Source organism: Glossina fuscipes, unplaced genomic scaffold (genome assembly GCF_014805625.2).
Source record: "Glossina fuscipes isolate IAEA_lab_2018 unplaced genomic scaffold, Yale_Gfus_2 0, whole genome shotgun sequence".
Classification (NCBI taxonomy): Eukaryota; Metazoa; Arthropoda; class Insecta; order Diptera; family Glossinidae; genus Glossina; species Glossina fuscipes.
The window spans coordinates 1787884-1807134 of NW_023998414.1; the positions used below are offsets into that span (position 1 = coordinate 1787884).

At 32.2% G+C, this 19251-nt stretch overlaps 1 protein-coding gene across 1 annotated transcript in view; it reads left to right on the forward strand.

The window, feature by feature from the left end:
- The first annotated feature begins 6662 nt into the window (after positions 1-6662).
- LOC119632450 (tRNA dimethylallyltransferase) overlaps positions 6663-19251 on the forward strand; it is a 108877-nt gene continuing 96288 nt past the window's right edge. Inside the window, exons 1-2 of the mRNA XM_038025366.1 lie at positions 6663-6894; positions 14594-14731. Coding sequence (XP_037881294.1) covers positions 6775-6894; positions 14594-14731 — 258 coding nt within the window. The 5' untranslated portion in view covers positions 6663-6774. The remainder of the gene's footprint in view (positions 6895-14593; positions 14732-19251) is intronic.

The following is a 19251-nucleotide window of genomic DNA, read 5'->3' on the forward strand; positions in this document are numbered from 1 at the left end:
AAATATTCCATAGCGAATAAGCTCCCCCCGAAGGATGATAACTTTTTGGCATTTATTTAAAATTAATGTTAAGAAAATTGATCGAGGACTGTGCAATCATGTTATCTGGTTGAAATTAATAGAATTTTACATCATTTGTATACATCAAGATATGGGCCGAATGAATAAAAAACAAATATGACTAGACTTAAATGGCTGTCTTGAGGTACACAGGGAATATTACTGGAATCCCAATGGACTGAAAAGAGTTATTGCAGCACTTTACCAAATCAGATCCATTAAGCGACATAGACGACGTAAAGCTAAAATACTTACCTCTGGAGTTTATAGATTTGTAAAAACATCCAGGATTCGTTAAGAGCGAAAACATATGTTTAGAGTAAGACATATAGTTAATGTGATTGAATCTACGTCTTGCTATAGCATAGTTAAAATAATCTTGCATTGACTCTCTTTGTGGGAATTTCTTCTTATCGAGCTGATATGGAAGGGAGCTGACAAAGTTTGTCCATCAGCTAGTATGCCAGAATATCATTACTCAGATAACAACTATATGAAATCAATGCATTATATACGTAATCGTCGTTCGTTCTTGGGTAAAAAACGTCATTGCATTAGAATATTTTGACAACGGCAACCTTCAGATTGAACATAAAAATACAGAAAGATGTTAATCGATTTAGAAAGTATTTCTGAAACGATCGGTATAATAAATTGTTAGATGTTACATACATTCACATCAATTTAGTATGCATTGTACTGTAGGAGGTGTTGGGTATAAAAATTTAAGACCAATTTTTAGTTTAGAAGATAAAGTTTTGAAATCGTAAATGCAATTTCAAAAGCCACAACATACCATCAAATATTGCTATAAATATCTAAATTTTGTTATAATCCTTAATTTTTCCGCAAATTACTTTTTAATATAATAGTTTGTGAGTGAGAATGCAAAACTTTCACAATTACATGCATACAATGTTACGGTTTTGCCAAGGGACACCCGGTCATAGTTTACATTCCATGCAATTACTGGTAATAAAAATTTGTAAAAACTTTTCTCCTTTTTTTTTCTTGTTTTTTTTTTTCTGTTTTTTTGGCTTGATAATGCAAGAGAAACGTTTCGAGTGTATGTAAACCATCGAAAGGTTAAATAAATGTATATGCGGCCAAGCTATATGAAGTAGAACTTTCCAAACTCCATATAAAAATTTTCAGTCATAATTTACTTTTTAAGAATAATTTACTTGAGTTTCATGTTTAGTAAACATTTCCAAAAAAAAAAAAAAAAAAAAAAAAATTATCAAAAAGAAATAAAAAGTACATATTCAGCTTACACTAACTAAAACACACAAATATACGCCGCCTAAGTGAAATGAGGCTTCAAACAGGCCCTTTGCGTATACAGGAAAGTCCTTAAAAAATTAGCAAAATTATTTCGTTGCTAACATTCGTCACAAATGGTGTATTAAATTAGTCAAGTGAGACGCATTTGTGTACCCCAACCAGCTTATGCAGCATGAATTTCTGGGATCAATTTAGTCAGTTCAAACTTAAAGGAAGTAATTATGAAAGGATAGACTTGGTTTCAAAATTTCTCCCTTTTCATTAACGTCCGTTCAAGTTCACAATCGCATATTTTCCGATCCTATAGCTTCGCCAGTACGAAGCTACTATTACTAATCAATTTTCCATCTTCGTGGTTATTCAAAGCTCGTTTGTCAGTCCGAGCAGTTACGAGCAGTGCATGATGACATGCATTTCGTAAAAAATCTTAGAGATGTTGAAGCATTTTAATGCAAGTTATATGTCATATGGCACAATAATGAATATCGTCGGCCCCGTAGCATTTAATCAATTATCGTATATTAAAGCAATTAAGCAATATATCCTCCATCTTAATATTATATACTTATATAAGTGTTGTTAACTATGATGATGCATTCATTGTAGACAATAGTTTATGATGCAATGATCACAATTTAGCTCCAGCTTAGTTAGCGATGGGTATTGAAAAATTCGGTCTAAGCTTTATGTAATTTGCGCTTTTCGTAACTAATTTCGAGGCATTATGCTATAAAAAGAAAAACCCACAAACAATTATGTAAATTTCATTTATGGTAAACTAACAACCACTTGTTTTCACGTGGATAATAATAACAATACCAACAATGATATTATATATGTATATATATATATATATATATATATATGTAGTTTAAAAAGGCACAGGAGCAATATGTAAGTGTGTAGATATATGTATACAAAAAAAAAAAAAAAAAAATAGGGTGTAAATATGATAAAATAAAGCCCAGGCGGCTTCTTTTATATAAAAAATTAAAAGAAGTGAATGACATAAGTAAGGGTGTGGTGTGTAGAGAAGTAAGCAAGCTCAGCCAGTTCACGCGCGCATGCAACAATGTTGCAGAAAAGAAAAACTTGTTTATGCATAAGTTAGTTATAAGAAAATCTTAACCGGGGAGCAGTTATCACACATCGTGACTTTGTGGCCAAAGTTTGATGGCTTTTTTTCATTTTTTTTTTTTTTTTTGGCTTTCTTTATTTAAATCATTTTTTAATTATAAGGCGTTCGCATAACACAGAAAGCAGAAGCAAAAAAAAAAAAAAAAAAAAAAAAAATTAACATGAAGATGAAGAAAATGAACAGACACATTTATCCTCTACCTTTGCCTAAAATTATCAAAATTATTATTTATTATGAAATTTATTTTTTAACGATAAGCTCAAGAAAAATGGATATATTGGGTTTAAAAGGACAGTGAAGAGAACACTAATGACTCTCACAGTCATAGTCATAAGTTGCACAATTTACGCGTTAGAATGACTTCGACAATTATTGAACAACAGATCTATAATGTTTCAATAATATATCGAATTAATTACATCCATGCATTTATTTGAGTGAAATTTCATTATTGTTTAACACCTGTCATTATGTTTTCTCATTTCTTTTTTACAGCATATGAATTGCTCACCAAAAATATCAATTTTTCGTTGCCATTGTACGGATTTTAAGGGTGGAAATGCTACTTAGGCGGGCTGCCGGTATCATCGATTGAAACAAATAATAATCAGATGAAGCAAACCGTTGTTGAGACAGCCCGTCTTAGTTTAATGTTTTATGAATATTTTCCTTCGACGACTTTTCCAATATGTGGCCGAGCATTGTCATCGTGAAACAAACTTTTACATGTCCAAACAATGCATTAGTTGTGATGGTCTGACTAAACTAATGTTTGATACTCGATATTTAGGTTCCGTTGTAAACAAGCGGCGCATCATTCGTTTCTATACATTTTAGATTTTCTATATAGTTTAGACGGCAAAGATATTTTATACTTATATAGTTGCTATTAAGAAGTCACAAATGATCAACGATTGACGAAAATAGACGACCAAGTCAAAGAAAAGTGACAGCTAAATCGTGAATGCTCAAAAGCTGGGCACGTGAGCAATAGATGGCCGCGCAAAAACTAATTATATTTTGATTGACAAGTGAACTGGCGCCAGAGACTATTTTAGCGCAAAAACGTGAAAGCAAAACGTCACATGTACATAGCACACACTTCCTGACGCAAATAAACGCAAATAATCTACAAAACAAAAAAATAACAAAAAAAAAAAAATGCATTAAAATTTACCTTTTGTTTTAAATATGGTTCAAGCTACCATGCAAAGTGCTTGTTCAAAATTTTAAATAATTGATTAAAATGAAAATAAATTTGGAAGTGTAAAAATCCTAGGAATAGCGTAAAATTTCTTATTGCAAAAAACAAACAAAAATTCAATAAATTATAATAAACACAATAAAATGTATTTATTTTTTCTTTTTTAGTCATTGAATATATTATATGGAATATATTATATGGTATATATCTTCTAGAGATATTATTGTTGGATCGAGGGTGCCTTTGGTTCGGCAACTGGGTCTAACGCTCTTGTTGCTGTTTTTAAATGATTTTCCACGAATGAACAACTACTACTGCAATCTAATATAAAGCTATTCCCTTGCTCTATGGGGGACTTCAGTTGTATTTGGTGAAATGGTGCGATAACAGCAAAGCATTGTCATCTAGGGTCAGTAACATCTCTTTGTGATCTGAGAATCATCCTTCACAATCTATTGACACTTAACATGCAATTGCAATCTGGAGTCAATAAAGCTATCAAAATGTAGACCTAATTATGAACCTTACTCTCCTATACGAGTTCCCTGGAGGAGGAGTTACTTAAATAAATCTAATACTTATTCTATCACCTATTCGGATAAATGTGAACTTGAGAAACGTATGCGACTTAGTCGATAACGTTCTTACTACTAGCTAAGCGATGGTGTCGCTGTTACTTGTCTTTTATCTTCTTTTGCAATTACAGGCCTAGGTATAAGTAATTTTAAGGGATAGGTTAAGTTTATCCAATTTTGTGCTTATTTAAAAGATCCAATAGTTTTATCGTCAATCGATAATTTTTTCATTTCGGAAGAGAAATTTACCGTACCACCAACCCCACAACGAATCGCTCGGACTAAAAGGTTAATAAACGCGATTTACGTATGCTCCTTAGCAGGATCGAAAAGCGAATTCTGAATACTGAAATCATTGATTCTCTTTTTAAAAATTTATTTTCTTTGACTTTCAAAAAAATAAAATTAACATAATAAAACAAGTAGAAAAAAAAAAAAAAAAAAACTGTTTCACTTACCTCAATTGGGGAAATACTTTCATATAAATTTGTATTAAAATTATATTTTTATGCGAATAGTGACGATGAAGGTACATTTTCTTGGATATTTTTGCTACTGTAGGAATGATAGGTAGCTGTTCATACTAATTACGATGCGTCATTTATATCTTACATTTAAGACAATACATGTTCACTTTTCAATGTTACGTTTGTTCGTTATAATTTCATATACACTCTTATGAGGGCCCGCCTCTTTATTTATGGGCAAACGCACTTCCGAAATCCCATAACTAGCTTCACGTGTACGCTTATGCATTAGGCATACAGTGATAACGAGATGATATTCATCCCTTGGCTTATATAAATTGAACAGAAATTTGAAAACTATTCATATTCTCAGGTGACGTTCTTTTTAGTAAAGGGTGAAATCATTAAAGTACTTATGCGACCAAAGAAAGTTACCTTTCTAAAGGAAACCGGAACATATTATTACACCAAAAAGAGATATTTTCTCATATCTAATCCTTTATCTAATATTGTACACGTTCAAGTGTATATAGAAAAAAGTTCGAAACAAATATGTTAATCATGTACACGCACGAAATTTTACGTAGCTACTTACCTAACTACCTATCTACCTATCTACCTATCTTCCTTACTAAGTGCTTATATATATGCATTTGTTCATTTGTGCATGATTGTAATACATAAATCATTGAATTGCGGAATACATTTCCTTCAAAAAATTCCCCTTTTCATGGAAAACCATTCCAACCAATCTTCATAAGAACGCATTAGAATGGAGATAGAAAAAAAAAAAAAAAAAAAAAACTTAATTTTTTTTCATATGTCATCGGGTTCCAGTGCCAAATATTGCATTACATTAACATATTATTTTTACATACATTGTATGTTTACTATCAGTCCATTAGTTTGTATTTTATTTCGTTTGCAACATCTGCGAATAAACAATATAAACTTACCCGGACGATAAGACGCATAACATAACTCGTACTAGCAATATTGAAATCATCTTCCCTCAACGTTCGTATTACTTTGATCTGAATTATTGTTGTCACTCCTTTCAATCCTCAAATTTAACGACGATTTATTGCAAAAATATTTTAATGTTGACTTCGGACCATAACACGCACTCAAAATTTACGTCCATTTTTCTATGTCAAACGGTGCGTCTTATAGTCCGAAAAATATGATACTAATCAAGATAAGCAAAACTTGCAAATGGGTTATTATTGCCGTGTTTCACGTACCCAGAAGTTCTTATACAGATTATAAGTTATTTTTTTCTCTTTCTTTTTATTGAATTATATAAGAGCAACCTATCATTGCTTAGGCCACCATGATCGCGGAAATGCGTAAATCGATTTACAATTTGGTGCTGATCAAGAATATTTATACCTTTTGGGGGTCTTTGATACTTCCTTTTGGGCGCTGCAAACGTTTTGCCAAAATGAATATACCCCTCATCTCGGGGGTGATGGATATAAAAAGCAATAGGCATTTTATTTCCAGATGCTTAGATAAATGTAATTTAATAATACTTTTAGACTAGTTTCCGCATATATTTTTGAGCTCTTACATGTTTTTTTTTTTTTGCGAAGAGATTGATGATTACTCTTAAAAATTATATATCGTAATAGTATTTTTTATATCGTATATACAAATATTAAAATATTTATAGAGATTTTTATTTATTTTGACTTTGTGCAATCAGTCAACATAAACAGCATTTTCATATAAAATATATATGGTCACTCTATATATCTCATGCAATGGTTTCTCGATTTAGACACTCTCTCTCTCTCTCTCTCTCTCTCAGTTAGTTATTTTTTCCCTTTATTCTCTGAACATTTAAGGCAAACAAGAACAAATAAGTATGTACAGCTATGCTTTGTTTATATTATATTCAGGCAGTTACGTATCATTCTCCTCGCGTGTTAATACATGTTTGTAAAGAAAGTGTAGTGACTTTGCTTTAAATAAATTTTATTTATAATCTACTAAAGCCAACTTAATTTATAACATACATTAGCAAATTTGTGCATTTAAATAATGTTAAGAAAAGTGCCGTTAATAGTTATACTGGGTTCAACCGGTACAGGAAAAACAAAATTATCTCTCGAGCTGGCCGAACGTTTTGGTGGCGAAATTATTAGTGCTGACTCTATGCAAGTGAGTACGCAGCCATTTGGGGTTACCAGATTGCTAAGTTACACACATTAAACATTTGTGTTTTACTGAAAATGAAATTAAATGTTATCTGGGCTAATATCTCTACATGTTAACTTTCAACACTAAATCTATTACTATTGTAAATAAGACGTGTGTCGAGCTTTTAGTGTTCACACCGTTAAAGTCTATATAACAAATTTGATTAGATTGTCATCGTTAGATCACATTGAACTTTTAAATGACTCGCCTAAAAAAAAAAAAAAAAATGGTGATGCTTTTGTTCCATTCTATATAGAACTTGAATAACGCGATAAAAACGCTATAATACTTATATGGGAACTAGAATTTCTAACTCCTTCTCAAGTATCTCAAATTCGCTCTCTATTATTAATTTCATAGCCTCTCCTACGATTTAGCTAAAATTTAGATACACTCAAAACAGTTTCCAGTCTCCCAAAAACTCGGGAGCTTACAAAATTTATACGAATTAATATAAATAATTTGAAAAGTAATGTAATAAATAAATTTCATAAAAAATTAAGAAAAATATTTAAAAAAAAAAAAAATGAAATATTATTACATTAATACTAATGCACTACCAGTCGGTTAACTTTTTCATAAACGAAATATTTACATTGTTGCATGTTAATTTATTTATTAAATCTCTCAGACCAACTCGACAATTGTCAATTAAATGTAGTCTAGACGTAGAATAATGCTACGGAGCATTCTATATGGTTTTTGTACCCTATAACACTTATGCTGCAAAGGTATATTAAGTTTGTCCTCGTTTGTAACTCTTATCGGATAGAATATTTTTAGGGTCAAAATTTCCGGGTAATTGTAACGTTTCGGATAAAGGCATAACGTTCTGCCACCTGTTTTAACGCTCAACGTCGGGTTTGGATTTCCTAGCACCAAGAGCTAGGCAAAGACATTTCCATTCAATTCCGAATAATTTCAGAAGAACCTGAGTCAAAATTTCCAATAAAGGCAAATCAAACTTATTTTAGTTTTGACCTTACCTCGACCTTGACCTTAGCTCGAATTGTAGTTTCATTATACAAGAAAGGTCGAAAGTACATGAAACAACGCAAATACATCTCAGGACGTTAATTAGTTGGAACCATTGTTTGGTAATATTATCAATGTGAGCAGTAGGACAATGTGGGGGGACAATGCCTAAAAATCAATGATATTAAATACCGGCATATTGGAACCATATATGAGAAATGGAATAATGATAAGGTCTCTTTTTTTTTTTTGGAGAAACTACTCTCTTAGTCTTATTAATTGAAAGTGTGAGACTCAAGGAGAGAGAAAATAACATCAAGAAGCGGGCTGTACTGTTCGCTTGCGCCACTCTGGCATCAGAATGAGAACTAAAAATGACCAGATCACTTGCGTAGCCAAAAGCTGAATTATTCTCAGGAAGGAAGCTAAAAATTTAAAAGATTTTCTATGCCCGAGAGGACTCGAAAAGAGTAAGACAGACTTAAAGATGTTAATCGTAATATAGTTAAAAGTTGTTGTTACGCCGGCAACGGAACGTAGGCAATGACAACATAATCTAAAAATGTTGTCTTGGGCGGCTCTAGAACGTCTAAAACGAAGTTGATAATTGTTGAGAATGCGTTTAGATTCAAGATAGCACTCTAGAGGCGAGTGGCGTCTGCTGCTAAGAGTGGAAAAGGGCATGACAAAAGGTTCAGCGCGATTGCCATAGGATTTGATATATATTGGAACTCGGGTATGTGGGACACTACGGACAATGGGGTGCAAGTGAAGGCCAATTTCTATTAGATATTTTTGAGGAAACTAGAGTATCGTTAAGAGTGTTCCAGGTACTCTCAGGAAACTAAAAAGATGGAAATACATTTTCTGGAATATAAGTACCACCAGGTGTCGTTCATATAACAACACGGTCCTTGTAACAACACGGTTTCAATACAATACCGTACAAAATTTTCGATTATTTTACACGATTTCAAAAAATCGAATATATATTTAGGTGGATATTTTCGTTTGCTCTTTGCTTTTTTGTTGAAGAAATCTCTAGTGGCGAGGAGTGTCAGCCATAAAATTAAATTTCTTCTGTAAGACTTTTGAAATACTCCAAAAAGGGGGAAGAAGCTGTGACAAATTATTCTTTGATTTTTTTTTATATCTATAAATCATTTGGTTTGATATCAATGGATTGCTTGTATATTCATGTTCTTGATCCGTATATAAGAGTTACGGAGGTAAATTAACATTTCAATATGTTTGTGATTTATTTTGAAATATTAGGGGAAAAATGGGTTTTGCCCTTCGAAATCTACTACTGAATCAATAACGTGTTTAGGAATCAAAGTTACTTTCTTGTCGCAGGCATTGTGATTGACAATGTTTCCGGGAAGGCATTTATTCGCCCGTTTAAAATCGTAAGCATAAATAGGGGAATCCACAAAAGAAACGTTAATATTATGTTTTAGCAAAAAGGTGAGCTGAACTTAATTCGTTGGTAGCCACAGGTTCCGGAGAATTCTGAGAGCATTTTTCTTGGAGAAAAAGTCCAAAACAGATGTTCACCCACTAATATTGATGCGAATCTAAGATGGGCCAGTAGTAAATTTCAAAGAGATTCAGTTAAATCAAATGCTGTTATGCATAATGTTACTTCGGCAATTCGATAGTGCCGCCACGAAGATGGTGTCCGCAATTAAAATCATCGTCCGATAAAGATAAGGTTTTTTTTTTTTATTTTCATTCCTTTCCTATTCATTTCTTATAGAAAATATGGTCACGTGAAATACTGTAAATATATCCTTCGGTAGCAATCCGAAGATAAATCGGCATTATTGTTAGTTAAGGTGGCATTGATAATATGCGGCAGCTTATGATCTAATCCTCTTTTAATTGTTGTCGTAATTCCGCCTCCTCTTCAATTTGTTTGACAAGACTTTCAGGATTTGAGTATGCGTATTGTGCGTAAAGTTATTTTTTATTATTATTCATACTAAATAGAGTTGTTGTTGTATGATAATAATCATTGCAAGTTTTATTTATAAGAGGTTGTGCTGTTTAACTAAAATTATTTCTAGGCAAATATTTAAGCGATTTTGAATGACATATACCCTTCCGAAGTTCTTTGTCAGATAATGTCTTCAATAAGTCCTGGCGTGAACTGTGCTACAGCATTGAATTCTTTTATTAGAATGGAATACTCATAGTTGCTTTTTTACTTTAAAAAGTCTCATCATTAGATTAATTGTAATTCTGCTGCCTGTCCATGAGTATTTATCATCTTTAAGAATTTTTTTTTTTTCGTTAACGCTATTAACTTGTGAAAGTCACTACCACGCAATAGAAAAATGATTGTTAGCCCAAGTAGATTTAGAGTGATAATAAAAGGCTTCTATTATCTATAATTAGGTTTGTAGCTATGCTTAGCTCCTATAATGTACAACGATAGGAATGTTATTCATATCACAATCGTGCCGTAAATGATTTTATAGCTTTGCTGACTTATCAATCTTAATTATAATAATGATTATTATTGCATAATTTGTATTGTCATTAATAATTATTATTATTATTATTATTAATTAATTAATTAAACGAATTTATTGTGACAGAAGAGTTTAAAAACCAATAGAAATTTTTTCTAAACGCATGATTACTAACAATTATTATTATTATTATTATTATTATTTTACATAATTAATGTAATTTTTCAATTTTACATTTACGTGCTATGAGACGTTGTCCCCAGAAATTTTTGCGACCATTTCAATATATTCGGTATTCACTGTCAAGATTGCATGCAAAAAATTGCAAATAATTTCCGAGTCTTCAGTCCCTTTTCTAGAACTCCTTTTATACTTTTCATTATTATGTTGTTCTTCAAAAGCAGCAGAAGAATTGCTGGTGAAACTCTTTATTTTTAATGACGCTACTACCAGTACCATTGAAATAAAATTCACCAGAATAGCAAAGATAAGCAAAAAAAGGGGAGCGCGCAACGCACATAAGAAATACCGTTGCTTGAATTTGCGAACGCAACAATGATAACTGCAATGCACATTTAGTGTAGACTATGAATTTCTAGGATGACTTCACAGTTTCGCTATGATTCAAGCGGGTAAGCAACTTTGAAGGAAACGTGTTTTACTTTTGACAAATTTTTGTTTGGATGCAAGGAAAGAAAGATGACACAATAGTAATAGTTCGGAAAGTGTTTGAAAAAACAATGATTTTGAAATATTGACTTAGTGGATGCTTAGTAGACCCGTCTACAATGGGTGGTCAAGTTGTTGGTTGATATCTCAATGTCTTGACTGTTGATTTCCAACCTCTTTACTACACTAATAAAAGTATTTAGAAAGTGTTTATGCCTATTTCATGCTTTAAGTGTAGCTTTGTTGAGACTACTCAAGAGTGGGCATAAGGCAGTGATCGATTGAAAAGGTGCCAGCGTTTCTGCCCACAAATTGAATGTGTATAAGGAAGTTTTTTTTTTTATCATCTCCTTTGTCATTTCGCAACATGCAAAGTGCGAAATGCGCGAAACGCATGCGCGTTAGCGGTAAATCTTCAAAAAAAGAGAGCAAGAATATTTGACCATGGCAGGGCATTTTTATAGATCTGCGATTGCAGACTAATATTAAACAATAAGAAATTATATTGCGCTGGTGCAGAGCCTCTTACATGCCTCACGAAAATGGTTTTCGCGTAACCGCTTTGTAATATTTCTCAAAAACATATTCACCTTTTTTTTCGGACACAGTACTATATATTATTAATATGTGATCAAAAACTTTACACTTATCTTAAAAATTTATAAACCTGCCCGTAGGGTACTTATATTTCCATTAATTTTTAAATTCCTAGATAAAATTTGAAGCAATTTTGTAAACAATTTTATATAATGATTTTTTTTTTTTTTTTTTTGATTGTTACATGATCTCTCTGCGTTGTGCTTAACGGATTTCTATTCGATTGGACACTTTTATGGCCAGTTGTAAAAACTATAGTTTATGTTTTTTTTTTTTTTTTTTTTTTTGGTGTTTTTCAATCTTTTTCAAAATTTGAAACATAAACATCAATGGTCTACACTTAATTTAAATATCTACACAGAGCCGCTCTAACCGCTAAGGAGAGTAACAGGTTTTTTCTATTATCATTATTATGATTATTACAATCTATTAAATATATTTGCTCTCGTTCGCTTATATTCGAATATTATGCTAATTTATGTTTTTTAAATATGAAAATTTGAATTTTTCATAATTTAACAGGTACTTCTATGCAAATTTCAATACTTTTTTAATCTTTGCTTATCCATGCTTTATAAAATTTTTTTTTTAAAAATTGAAACAAAACGAATATAGTGAAATTAATACATTTTTCTGAAGAGCTCGAATGCTAAATAATAGCATATAAAAATTTTATTAAGTTGTTTAAGGGCGTCATCTGTCTATTAACATTATAATGAGGTTTCATAATATTTTCAAAGGGATCTTCAATGGTAGTAGATTATCTTAACTATAGTTAGGCCTTCATTTTGCTGGGTCTTTCACCAGTTCGGCCATAGTTCTAAGCCGGTGTGTTGACACACTCGCCAAGCCATTTCGCGATCTGTTAACCAAGTGCTACTGTGCTTTCTCTAACTTGCTAGAAGACTGCTAACGTTCAACTCACGCCCAAGAATGATGATCGGACTATAGGTCAAATGCAGTCTCTTCCGCTATAGCCAAGACCGAGGTAACCATAGTCAATTACAATCTAATCAATTATCTAGAATCCAGAGATATGCTTGGCGATATACAACATGGCTTTCACAAAAAAATCGGTCCAGTGATCACCTAATGTCCTAATACGTCGTATTTTTAGTGACAATAAGGTCGTTATGATAAATATCTCCAAAGCGTTTGGCAGAGTAAGGCGTGATGTTCTTATTTCCAAGGTGATTGTATTTTATGTCAATAGCATTTTCGCTCGATTCATATTGAGTTTCTTAGACAATGGCTCGCTAAGAGTTGTAGTCGACAATTAGTCATCAAACAAGACCTATTTAAATGCAGGTGTTCACCACAGAACTCTATTTTTTCTCCTTCTCTCTTCTTCGCATTCATTAACGATCTCCGATCTGCGTAACCGAAAACTCTATCTACTTGTTTGCAGATCGAAGCATCTTGCGCTACTCGCTTTACCTCCGTAAGAGACGATGCAGCAACGATATGCAGAATAAACGTTGTACGACGAATAGTTCTCGTAAAAATATCCGATTGGAGTCAGGCAGGAATGAACAAGCATGTAGTTGAATTTGGGCCGTCTTTCGGCTCAGTTGTATTGCTTGTTATTGTTAGCTTTCGCTACTAATGCACTTCACACGATATATATCAATCCCAGCTGACCTTGGCTAATGAAGAACCTTGTGCATGGTTTAGACTTCCAAGCACTTCCATTCGCTACCTCTTATTAGGTTTTTAAAAATTGTAACCTCAGTTTCATAGTATGTTTAATAAAGTGTAAATTACTTCATTACTGTTAATAAGTGTTTTTTTTTTTTTTTTTTTTTTTTTGTAATTTTAATTCGCTTAGAAATATTGTGGGTGTTGTGGTAATGATTAATACAAACTTGATTTGCAGTATCCTGTAATAAGTTCCTAAATTTGCTTTGCTTGCGATAGTGAATTATATGTTTATTCTTTTCCGTGGCTCATTGAAAGCTTACAAGTATTCCATTCCAGGAAGAAGAACTTTTTCTTTTTAAACAAGAAAACATAAAACGCATAAAAAAAGTTTTAAGAATTCCATTTGAAAGGCAACGGAATAGTTAATTGTAACGATGGAACAGGTATTTAACATAAGAATACCATCAATTTTTTAACCGTTGAATTGTAGCTCCACCTCTATTTACTGCCAATTAATGCTAATTAGTTTATCACAATCGTTCTTTCCTCCTAATTGGTAGCAAAATATCTCAAACTATTAACAGACTTATTTCCAAGCTTATCTCTCCCTTGCAGTAAATTACCAGAAATCGATACATTTTTTATTTTAATGAGCATAGGATGATCTCGTTGATGAGATTCGCCCGCTTAATAATCTACACATTTAGCCGGAATATATATGTGCCACATACGTCTTAGGCAGAATGGTCGTCAACGAGAAAGACAAATCTAATGCGTTTCTAAACCCAATCGCGATAATTTGCGGTTTTGCGATTTGTTTTTGGCAATCGAGTAGTCATGTTAAACGACTTCGATCGATAGACAAATCTGCTTGATCTTGGTGGTGGAGGGCTTGCCTCTGATATATATGATTTGTTATTTCTTAACAACATTCAGGTCTGTATATAATGTTTTTTTATAATTTTGATCATAAGAAATTTCAATACTCGTTTGCAGGCTATCAACGAGTTCTAACAATATTTGCATAGAATATCAGTTTTCATTGTGTTTTCATTTGTTTTTTGCCCTCCTGCGCCCATACTAAGGGCAAAAGGCAAATCGACTAAGTTCGATTTAAAATTAAAAACAATAAATTGCGTTTTTTACTACCTACGTATTAGGCTTAGTCTTTGATCACTTCTTTATGGAAGTGGGTTACAAAAAGATTAATAAGAGTAGTATGCTTATCAAGACTACTTATAAAAACTACACTAAAACTAATTAACACTACGATATAAAATTTTTTTATTGTCTACTTGCAGGTGTATGCTAATTTAGATATTGTAACAGCTAAAGCCACTAAAGAGGAACGGGCAAAAGTAAAGCATCATTTGTTAGATGTAGCAACACCGTATGAACCATTTACAGTGACGCATTTCCGCAATCAGGCTTTACCAATCGCATCCTTTTTTTTTTTTAAACTTCTTCACTCTTGACATGGCGGCCCTGCAATCTATATAGCTTGCTGTTAAAATAAATCTTTTCTTTTTTTTTTTGATTCATGCGGTAATTAATGGTGAGCATGAATGTATTTTTTATATTACAAAAAAAAAAAAAAAAAATCTTAAAAAAAAACTGCAAGCCGGGAGATTCTATGCTTATTTGATTTTTGATTTATACGCTTAAGATTTTTAGAACAGTGAAGGCGCGCTTCAAAAACAAATTAAAAAAAAAAAAAAAACTACTTTTAACTTCGGGAGAAAGAAATTATCATTCACTGGTACAATTCTTATATTATATACTTACTAACTTGAGTTGCCGCGAGCTATTATGCCCGAGTATAATACATTTTCATAAATACTTTTTAAATTAGTATGCAAATGTTACCACAGAGTTATGTTCTAAGAGAGCATTTTTTGAAAACGAATTTAAACTAAATTAAAAAAAAAAAAAAAAAAAAAATTAACAAGCTGAAAAAAGTGATTATGACTTGTTCGACAATTTTTATTCCAAATTGCAAAAATTAAATTAAATTCAATAAAAACTAATAAGAAATGTTTATATTACAATAAAACGCTTGCGTATATAAATGTGCTTAACATTGGCTTGAAGTTCATTAACTTTTATTTTCCTTGAATAACTAACTCTCTTCATGCCAACTGGTGGGAATGGAATATTTAAAAAGAAAAATTAATATTTTATTAAAATCAAGTCAACGATTTCCCCCTAACGGATACATAATGATTGGCACGTTTGGTTTCCTTTATCAGGCAAGAAATTAAAAATAATGCGAAAAATGAGTATTTATGCGGTTTAAGACGAACTTTGAATCCCCATCGTGCAACACTTTTATATATATTTTATAGTTTATTGGGTTTCAGATTTTTCATCTTCTCTTCCTTTTTCTTTATTTTTTTATTTTTTTCTCTTTTTTTTTTTGTCATTTGGTAAAAAATTATTATTATTATTATTATTATTATTAATATTGAAAACTTGAAACCTTACAGTTTTTTAATATCAGACGATTTCTTGACAACATAAGAACTGTTTGCATGCAAAAATCGAGAGCAAACGCGAGGCCCCCCATCTCCCCTTCCCGCAGTAACTCTTCCCGCGATGATTGAATGCTTATTTTGATTTAATGAATTTTTCGTAAAAAGGGAGGATTAAAAGAACGTTAGCGGGAGAACGGAAAAAGTCAAATAAATTGATGCAAATTTTGTCTATTTGTCCAAAGAATTAAAGTCAATAACCTAATTTTAATTGAAGGACCGATAGACGGACGTAACCAGCTTATTAAATGTACAGTGCGCATTATAATGCTTGTATATGCAAACATTCAGCAAAGCCAACGTACTGCCTAGATTCGTTGTTTATGCGTTTTCGCACACATGTGTTTTATGTATGCACTTCGCATACCTACATATACTATATAGCATTTTATTTATTTATTTACTGATTTCGCACTGATATATGCATTCATTCTGTGTACGCTTACATTATATACATGTGCATGTGTACTTTAACGTGAATATCATATATACATACATATATACACCAGTCAACATTCGTTTGTCGACATGTCCGTTTTTTATACGTTACTGGCTGAATTTTCTTGTTTATTTATGCTCGGCAGGCATGCACAAAAGTGGTTTTACATATCGTTGTTATTGTTATTCCACATTCAGTGACAATTCATTCATAAAGATATTGAATTTGAATTGATCCCCAACAACATGAGTAGTATAAGTAAATATCATTTCTCGCAGAGATAACGTATGAACCTACGTTATGGGTATAAAAGGTGAAAAATCACGATCTAAGAAACGAAATAAATACATTTGCGTCAAAAAATTTGTTGTTCCATTCTTTCAAGTCCTTTGCATTTTCCAAGGGCCCTACAGTTACTTGAGCTATTCTCTAACATTTTCTAATATCTCTTAGTAACCTTCATTCACGATAACGCAACTCTTTCATGATATAGTGATTTCTTCTAAAAAGACTTGGTCAGGATAAAGTGCGAGCAAGCACTCCTATGTCCAACGGTCTGAAGTAATTTCCTTAAAAAAAAAAAAAGAAAAAAATAGCAACTAAGATGCCGAAATTTTAGATTTTGTGTATGTATGTGTGTATATTGTTTAATGAATCGATTAATGTGGCCTTTACGTCTGAGATCGTGCTTCTCTGCCTCCACAATTGATTTTATTCAGAGTAGTTTCTAGCACAAGAAATTACGTTACTTACAGCGCATCGTTTATCGTTTCGAACTCCAAAGGATGAGATGGAGTATTGATTTTGTCAATGCACTTAAAACACTTGAAAAAGAGAGAGCAGGCAGGGATCTCATATAGCATATATACTTTTGCACATATCAGCGCAACATTCTGAATTGGTGTTACGATAATTTACCCCTTCTTTTTTAAAAACCCTTAGTCTAGTATTTAAAAACATTCTTGATAGCTTCCTTAAATATTGTTTTCTTATTACCTTTCCTTTTATCCCAAAGAGATTGTCGAAATGCTTCTTCTTTTAAGCGGTTACACGGTTGTTACCCCTCTTATTTCACTTCTTTGATATTTGCTGTGAAATACTCTGTGAATACATTCTTGTTACGGAGAAAGGCATCATGCACCTGGCGACAAAAAATTTGGCGGGGAAAACGAATTAAAAACGCCACGAATTTAGGCAATGGTAACTTGCTTTCAAAAGGGCATATAAGCCGAATATTGGCGGAAGGCAAAGTGAGTCGAGAAAGTTGAATTGCAATATTCGTGCGGACGAAACCAGGACGAGAATTAAAGCGTTGTAACTATAAGTTCCTGTAAATAATTTAATACTAAATAGATCTCGCCAAAAATTACCGAAGAATAAAAGCCTAATAACTAATACTAAAAATTGCAATTCAACGACGCAAAGTTAATTTCAACAGGATTCGACTAAATAACATAAAATTCACAAAAAACAATTTTACATTACAATAATACATTAGGAACATTCGTAAGAAGTAGTGAGTTCTTTTGTCTAACTTATAAATGAAAAAAAAAAAAAAAAAAAAATCTGTTTTATGCTTTCTGATATTATTATATACTGCAAAGGGTGGATGGAACTAATTGTTTCCTTCGGTTAGATTGATAATTGATTGGTGCTTCATCACTGTGTGTATGTATACACATGTGTGATCAATAGGTTTAATATTTTCATATCCAAATCAATTTCGACTTACGATAAAGGTTGAGAGCTTCTCAACGCATTCGGCCCATAAGAACCATTCAAAATTTGTATGAAAAAAGTTTATGGCTTTTATTTACTGTTTCCTATTGATTCGGCACTTTTTTTTTTTTTTTTTTTGCTGACTGACTAACACGATGCCCACGTTTACCGAAACTAAGAAGTATATAATGGCGATGTGATATTGTCACTAGTCATAGACGAAAACAATTTGTGTGTTCTTGTTTTACTTGGTTTAATTATCGATTAATTTTGTTATTTCGGAAGTATAGTCATAAAAGTATGCTGCGATATCAGGGTTGCCAAGTTACACAAAGCACAGCAAAAGCAAAAAAAAAAATCTCTTATAACCTATGATGTCTCTTTCATATTGCTCAGGACGCAGTTACAAAATTTCATTTTCAAAATGGTGGCAAAGCTGCATGAGATGCATTAAAGCATTCGATTCTCATTTTTATGGAGTACGTGGAGAGAGACGCATACCATTCCATTGCGCAATAGAAAGTGATCGCAAACTTTGCAACGCAATTAGTTGTTCATGACCTTACGAAGAAAATTTCCTGTAGTCGATTCATTAAGATGAAAACACAATAAAAAGTTACATCAACTATAGCTCTTACTGTCACACAATTAAAAGTGTCTTTGATCATTTACACCATCTTTTTATTTAACTATCTTTTTGTCACTTCTGTCGCTAGCATTTTATTTTATATATATATATGTGGAATTGAAGTGTGTGTAGACAGCTACCATAATCACAAGAAGCTCTGTGCGGTGATGACTAGGGCTTGGACTAAAATATAAAAAAAAAGGTCTTCCAACCTTTATTCCGTCAGCATTTTTTACGGCTGAGTTTGTCGTATGCTAGATGCTAGTTTTTGCCATCAATTATCAGCCAACTTAGAATTGATTGGATTGCGGCAACAAGTCGTAACCTCAAACTTCATTAAATTCCTTTGCCATTCATTCGCAGCATCGGAATATCAGCATATCTTACAACGCAACAAGTTTCGATCATTTTACTGTAAAGTAATAGGTAAAGTGGTTAATCAGCGCTGAACGTATATCTCGACTGCACAGTCATTAAATGCCAGTCACAGTAGATTGAAGTTCTGTGATTGGTCCAAAAAGTTTCGATATTATTTAAAGGATCAAAGCTTTTCATAAGCCTCGTTATAGGTTGCAGCAACTTTCACGCTTGATCTATGCAATAAAATCTGGAATTTCCATGATATTCTTAATTTGAGACAAT